This window comes from Engraulis encrasicolus, chromosome 7 (assembly GCF_034702125.1).
Source record: "Engraulis encrasicolus isolate BLACKSEA-1 chromosome 7, IST_EnEncr_1.0, whole genome shotgun sequence".
Classification (NCBI taxonomy): domain Eukaryota; kingdom Metazoa; phylum Chordata; class Actinopteri; order Clupeiformes; family Engraulidae; genus Engraulis; species Engraulis encrasicolus.
Genome location: NC_085863.1, coordinates 12,383,470 through 12,390,969, shown reverse-complemented (window position 1 = coordinate 12,390,969; position 7,500 = coordinate 12,383,470). Strand labels below are relative to the sequence as shown.

The following is a 7,500-nucleotide window of genomic DNA, read 5'->3' as shown; positions in this document are numbered from 1 at the left end:
TAGATAGTCTTTGTCATCCAATAAAGTCTCAACACTTTCTTCGTTATTGTCTGTCTCGTTTTCTGAATTAGTTGGTGCAGTTGGTGCACTTGAATTAGTTGGTGCAGTTGGTGTACTTGAAGTGCTAGGTAAATTAGACGCATAGTCATGTAGTTCTAAATCAACTAAATTACTGTGTGAGTGACACCTCTTTAAGTGTTTAGAGTAAGAGCCGAAATTGTTGTATGTTCTTGGGCAATTTTCCTGACTGCATGTTAATGTGTAATCCTGGCTGTCACAGAACGCATGGACATGCTTAAAGTGATGGTTCGGAGTAGAATCACCCTAATGCCATTTGAACCGTGACACCCATCCACCTTTACACCCGAAGTGTTTTCTGCCGCAGACTTACATCAACAGAGTTGCCGTGTTATTCGATGTTTATTCCGGTTAGCTTGACTCAAGCGCATATGGATACTGGGCACCGTCTCCAAACTTTCCCCACAAAAATAACATGTCATTACACCAAACTTCTGCAGTAGCACAAATATGGTCTGTACTCACGAAACGAAGCATTTGGAAGTTTGGAAATAGTCCAGGAGTTTAGTATTATCAACACAAGCTGAATAGCTTCTCTGCTGCTAAAGCTGTGCCAACGTTACTTCCGTCATATGAGACAAGCCCGTAAAAGTCTTCAACAAACTTCCAGACGAGAGTGTTAAAAAAGTTTTCACTGAATTGTGATTAAGGCTTATATTTTCAAGGCAATACTTAAAAGATATTTCAAATCTTACCTATTATCAATTAGACAAGGATTTTCGTTATCAATACTGATGCTGAATTCACTTTTCATTGTGCATATTATGAGCTTCGTTGAGGACTCTTACATGCTTGTCTTAGATGACGGAAGTAACGTTGGCGCAGCTTTAGCAGCAGAGAAGCTATTCGGCTTGTGTTGATAATAATAAACTCCTGGACTATTTCCAAACTTCCAAATGCTTCGTTTCGTGAGTACAGACCATATTTGTGCTACTGCAGAAGTTTGGTGTCATGACATGTTATTTTTGTGGGGAAAGTTTGGAGACGGTGCCCAGTATCCATATGCGCTTGAGTCAAGCTAACCGGAATAAACATCGAATAACACGGCAACTCTGTTGATGTAAGCCTGCGGCAGAAAACACTTCGGGTGTAAAGGTGGATGGGTGTCACGGTTCAAATGGCATTAGGGTGATTCTACTCCGAACCATCGCTTTAAGATGATATATGAGCCTCCGTACATCTTTAGAAACCAGCTTCTTGCACACTGGACATATATACATGATTTCAATTTAAAGCACCTGAAGCTTGGCAACAAGCTCCACAATTTTGGCTCTCTTCCCACCAGATATTTGCAAGCCATACACGTGCTCCATGAATCCAAACACTGACGCCAGCTGAATTGGATAGGCAAGATTGCAGATCCAATACAGTTTTTTAAAAAGTTTATCTAGGCAGCAAGCTAGACTTTCGTCTTGAAGAGGAATTGCCACAGCATCGTTTGAGGCCACTATGACATATTGGGCTCCTGTGTTGGGGTATCCCAGGCTCACCAAGCGTGGTTGATTGATGGTTTGTTGATTTGACGAATCACAGACCGTGCCACTGGTTTGAAGAAGTGACGTGATGCTGGTTCCCATCTGCAAAATGAACAGTGCAGATAGAACAGATATTAGTGATGCAGCTATGCCAGCAGTAGCATGACTCTCGCCAGATCCTCCTGAATTTACGCTCAGCTTCAGCATACTCCCAAACCAAAATGAAGTTAGGATTGCTGGGTGTACGGAGATGTGACTTAGTGGAAATTGTGAAGTGAAGTGGTTAGATCTTTATTGTGTATATTTCTTTTATTCTTCTGATGTTCCTGTTGTTCATCGCAAACAAACTACAGGAAAACTACTGGTAACTATATTTCCAATTCAAGACTTACTGGCTTTATCTCCAACATGTAGGCCATTGCCGCCTTTACACTGCATTTGGTCCACCCTTTACTCCGTCCTGATGCAGTAGGGGGGAGATACTGGACGAGCATCCTGAGGGCTCTGAAGCTACTTGATTCTGCACAAAAAAGGAAGACAGCAACATGCCAAGCATATAAGGAGTTTTTTTCAAACCAGTGTTTTTCCACCTTTTTTGAACCAAGGCACTTGAGGTTCAGAGTCCATGTTACATAGTTGTTACTATAAGCTTTTTAACATTGAATAATGGCATAATAGGCCTATTATAACATCTTGAGTAGGAATCAAATGAAGAGAAAGATTTCACACCAATTCTTGGGTTGCAGTTACGTCAGAATGCCCCTTCACTGGAGCGCGCGAATTTGAAATGGTGGACAACCCCGGCTTGGAGCCATTGAAACCCATTCAAAAGTACATTTTTTTAATGTTCGTCCACCAGCAGCTGTAGATCGCCACCAGGGGCAGCACAATGACGTCAACTGCAACCCAAGAATACCTGCAAATTGTTAGTCATAATTTCAAATTAGCCATTTTACCAGCACTCTCATCCTCTGTGTAGTCTTCTTTCTTCTCAAGGCACGCGAGTTTCAGAAGCTTTGGGACGATGGTGGGTTCCCATTTGCGGAGGAAGGCATCTGCTTTGTCTGGAAACATCCTCGCGAACTCGCTGTCAATCTAGAACATTTACACACACACACACACACACACATACACACACACCATTATTAGTTGTCCAATACACAGTGTACAGGTCATCCTTGGCAGTGATTTTTTTTTAAATATGTTTTTAGGGCTTTTAGTCGGATATGACAGTCTGAGATGGTGACAGGAAGCGAGTGGGGCGGAGAGACAAGGGTGAATCGGCAAATGGACGCAGACAGCGAATGGAACCCGGGTCGCCGGCACGTTAAACGAGTGCCCTAACATGAGTCATGGTAGGGCCGTGATTGCATGTCTTAAAACTCACCAGATAGGGCATGTCGATGAAGCGTGGGTAGTGTTCCACAATCTCTGCCAGAGTGGGTGATTGACTAGAAATCCAGTATCTTCGGTGTGTGTAGGTTTTGTCCATTCCCATCTTTATCGATGACCGATTTTCGGGAGTAGGCTTCATCCTCTTAATTACAGTGATCCATTCTTTCACAGACTCATCGCTTTCCACAACTTCCTCCAGTCTAACCAAGACTTCAGATGATCCTCCCCGTCTGCGGTAACGCCGCTGGTCATCCCTCAGACTCCGCCGGATATTTCTTAGTTTGTCTTCCAGAAAGCCAGAGTGGCTTACAGGATCGTAGAAATGTTCCTAGAGTGCAAAAACACAATATAAAAAGCATGTATGGTTGTTATAAAGGAACAGAATACAATACAAAGAGGGCAGTATGGTCATACATGACGCAGAGAGACCAAAAGAATAAATCAGTCAGACGAAGAAAGGCTAGCATGGAGGTGAACTAAAAGGTATTGTATGCAAATGCATTGCAATCAGGACATGTTGGACAAAACAGTGGACCAGATGAATCAAAGTGGCAGGTAGTAAAGTAACATGGGAGAGGTAATTAAAACCCAACAAGTACACACACACAACTACAGTACACAACTTCAGTACACACACACACACACAACTACATTATGTCCCTTTTCACAATTAGGAAAATGTACTCACATATCCTTCGTTTTCCTCTTCCATTTTTATTTGTAGCGCTGGAAACAGTGTAACGATGGCTCTTGCAAGTAATTGTTTGTCAGCACTGTTGGGGTAACTGAAAGCACCAGAAAACAAGGACATGACCAACATGTATAACTTTTACTCTCCATAGTGCTGTAATATTACATAACATTAGGCAGACGCTTTTATCCAAAGAGAAGTACAATAGAGGTCATATGCACAGCAAGTAACACTTGCAAATAAAAGATGCACAGGAAATATTCACTATAATAGAAATTATAGATGCACAGGAAATACACACTATAATATACACTATTGGGATTTTTTCCCCCCTTGATCAACTTACAACCCCCCCCCCACACACACACACACACACAAAAAGTTACTTACAATCCCTTTTTCTCAACCAGGTAGCTGATCGTGGTTGTCACCAATACTCGTCGCCATTTCTCAGTCAAAGTCCCGTGCTCCTCGTAGAAGGCCAATATCCGGGGGTCTTTTGTTTGAAGAAAATTCTTTACTGCCTCACAATCAAGCTCGCAGGCTGAAATCTATGAGAGCATAAATGGTAGTCATGTAGACCTTTCATGCACGCCATTCCACCAATGGAATATGCTTTGTCTTGGTGAATATTGGTTGTTAATCTAGCACATACCTGCTGGCCACTTGGAACAGCTACATTCTGCGTCACCTTCAAAAGGAAACAAGAATTTAATTCCTGAGAATTTAAGAGTTTGTGAAAAATGCAAACAGCAGTTGATTGACTTAACATGTATAGACATTTGATAGCCACTGACAAATTGAATGGTTAAGGGTCACAGCAAATAGACCAGTAAATTAGCAGTGAATTGTAGTAGTGAAGTCTGAGAAACAGAATTGGTATACATACCGCAACTACATTTTCTGCTGCAGCCCCAGATGTATTCAGCTGTTCAGCCTACAAGATTGAAGACATTCTTTCAAATATTTGAAACACTTAGAAGCTTTCACATATGAGCAAAAATGCTGAGCCACAGGTCTGAGATCACTTAAATGGCTGAAAGGGACCAGGTATGAAACACCCTTGAAAAGGACTGTGTTGGTTCATTTAAAGGGGAATAGGCCTAGGTGTGAAAATGCCCTTAATGTGGATGCATGTAAATAAGTACACTTTATGACACGTACCAATACTGAGGTTCCACTCGATCTGAAGAATACTTGGAGCTTGTCCTTGTCTTCAACACTGTCAGTAGAGTCTGTGTCTATGAATTCGTTGAAGTCTGTATCGAACTTCATAACCCTGTAGCAATCTGGGCTGTCTGTTCCTGTGGTTGGAGCGCATGCATCGACAACCTCTTGTAGTGATCTCAACCGAAGAACTTTTTTGCTTATTTCCTTCTCGTCCATGAAGACGGTGACTAACAATTTCGGGGGATCCATTAGTACAGCAGCTGAAACAGAGAAAAGAAATCAGTTATGTTGGGATTATATCACACATTTGCATACCGGTAAATATTAATGTGAACTAAACATCAATTTTCAATGGTAAGACTACCTCTTAACACATATGCACACTTTTATATTCATTTTGTCCATCTGTGTGGAGGAGGTACAGCAGGCCCATAAGGCAAACTAAGCTTATAGGCCTGCTTGATAAGTGCACAGCTGGAGTGACTAAATGTTACAGTGTCTAGGCTACATTTCTAAAAACCAATACAAATATGTCATTGTTTCAGCTCAAATCAAGTAATTTATTTACCAGTGTGCAAATAATATATGCAAAGAAAATGGGGGTGGGTGGGGGGATCAAATGGTCTTTGGTCATAATAGCTAAAACCCCTTCTGAACACTTATTTTGTCTTAAATTTATTTTGCATTGAAAGTATCCCATCTCTTTTTCAAACATCCCACCCACTGTCACCGTCCTGGTATCGAATATTTTTTCTATAACGTGGAAATTACGAAGTGTTGCTTTCCATCACCCTGCTGTTGCCATACCGACACTGAACAAAGCAGCAGCACGATACTTATTTGCTTTCGACGACAGTCTAGATTTTACCAACACTACGGCGCAGTAGCCCTATCCCATATCATAGCCAAGTCGCCTAATTCCGCCCGTACCCCAATTCCGCCCGCCTACTTATAAGTGATGATAGTTAATGTATGTATCCACTGTATAAGTCAGGAATGGATATCGGCATGATACAGAGTTTGTATGCTTACAAATTGAGACTGTGATGACATTTAAAACCGAGTCAAACGGTCATAAACAGCATTGTAATGAAGGGTGTCGTAATGGCAGCATGGAACTTTAGTTTCACGACGACATTCTGGCTAAAACTCGCCTTTGGCCGCTTCCCTGTTTCGATCAGGACCAAAATGATTCAACCGTTTCCACAGTAACGACCAAACTAATCACAGTTCCTGCATCGGTAAAGCCAGGACTACAAGTGTGAACGAAATCAGCACAATAGCATGAAGGAATAATAAACAATGACGGAAATACCGACGTGACCTGAAATCAAGCCTGAATTGGGAGCCTTTCGCCAGTGAATTGTGCTGAAACTAGATTTTGGACATGCTGGACGTTATCGCCAAATTACGATAGAAAGGGCTACCAATGTTAGCTAATATTGCTCATTACCTCATCTACACAGTTGCCGCTACCCACAAATATACGACAGCATAATTAAATAGTATTTGAAATAGTGACATTATCACGTTTTCAGTGAAGTGATCAGTGAAGTGGGCGGAATTTGGCGACCTTAAGTTAAGATATCTTGTCAGTGTAAACGAAACATTCATGAATAAGCACCTTCTTATTTTCCCTTTGTTTGCAATCTCCCTCCTCAGACAACGACCGGGAGTATGAACAGTTAACCGTGACAGATTGGCTAATTCTCTCACCTCCAGCACTAACTCATTTGGGCGCGAAACATTATGAAAAACATACATGTCATGTACAACCACGACAAGCTAAAATTTGAACGAATAACCAACTTACCATACTTGATGGATTGGCACACTTTTTAAATACTACCCGTTGGTACATGGCATTTTGCAACACTTTCGCAGTCTAACTGCTATCGAGCCAATACAGAAACCCAAAAGCTGCAATCCATTCCTGACTGCTACCCTGCCTGTTAGCAATAGCATACTGATCAAGTTCGCTAGTAGTCCAGGGGCTAACGTTAGCACGTTGGTAACGTCCGTTAAAGTAACCAAATTGGACAGTCTAGATTTTACACTTGTCAGATAAGACTACAAATCCAACGTTCACAACCCACTGGCCATATCACTTATATTGTGGTATACTGTCACTGTGACCGAAAACATTCAGGAACAGGCACATTCTTCTTTTGACTGTATTTGGTGTCCACTGGTCCAAAGGGACTACTGCTGTTAACGATATTTGAGGACTATTATTTGATAACTGATTGTCAAATGTGGATTGCGATTAAATACGGCTACGTTTTTTGTGAATCCGCTAATAAGTACATATTATTCTATATTTGAAAACATTAACTTACCTCAGTGACTCAGCCGAGGCGTCCCTTGAATGCAACAGCTACCAGAGAGGAACGAGCCTGGCAACGGCTGACGGGTGACGAGTGACTCCTGGTGGCGAATTTTAAAAAATGCGCTCGCGCTGACATGCAAACGCTTTGATTGGCCAAAAGCAGCTACACATTGTTGTGTTGGTTATTTGTGCACTTTCTGTGTTAAAAATCTCTGAAATATAACACAACTTTTGTTGAAACTACCCTTACACAAGAAATGTGTTGACTTCCAACACATGTGTCTTAAGAGTGCAAGGACAGACATCATCATTTAAATTGACTTAAAATGTAAAAATCACTGGTATTATTGAATAATATCACC

The 7,500-nt window shown here is 41.5% G+C and overlaps 2 protein-coding genes and 1 long non-coding RNA gene across 3 annotated transcripts in view; 1 reads left to right on the top strand and 2 right to left on the bottom strand.

Moving 5' to 3' along the window:
- LOC134452472 (RNA-binding protein Musashi homolog 2-like) overlaps window positions 1-7,500 on the top strand; it is a 586,511-nt gene that overhangs the window by 91,072 nt on the left and 487,939 nt on the right. The window lies entirely within an intron of this gene.
- On the bottom strand, window positions 1,308-4,526 carry LOC134453270 (uncharacterized). Its single transcript, XM_063204144.1, has 8 exons — window positions 4,512-4,526; window positions 4,295-4,330; window positions 4,030-4,190; window positions 3,637-3,733; window positions 2,941-3,276; window positions 2,510-2,648; window positions 1,946-2,073; window positions 1,308-1,655 (listed from the first exon to the last, which is right to left on the bottom strand). The coding sequence occupies exons 1-8, from the start codon at window positions 4,524-4,526 to the stop codon at window positions 1,308-1,310; spliced, it is 1,260 nt and encodes a 419-aa protein (XP_063060214.1).
- LOC134451972 (uncharacterized) lies at window positions 4,540-7,383 on the bottom strand. Its single transcript, XR_010035324.1, has 3 exons — window positions 7,149-7,383; window positions 4,804-5,069; window positions 4,540-4,576 (listed from the first exon to the last, which is right to left on the bottom strand). It is a non-coding gene; the product is annotated as an uncharacterized LOC134451972 (long non-coding RNA).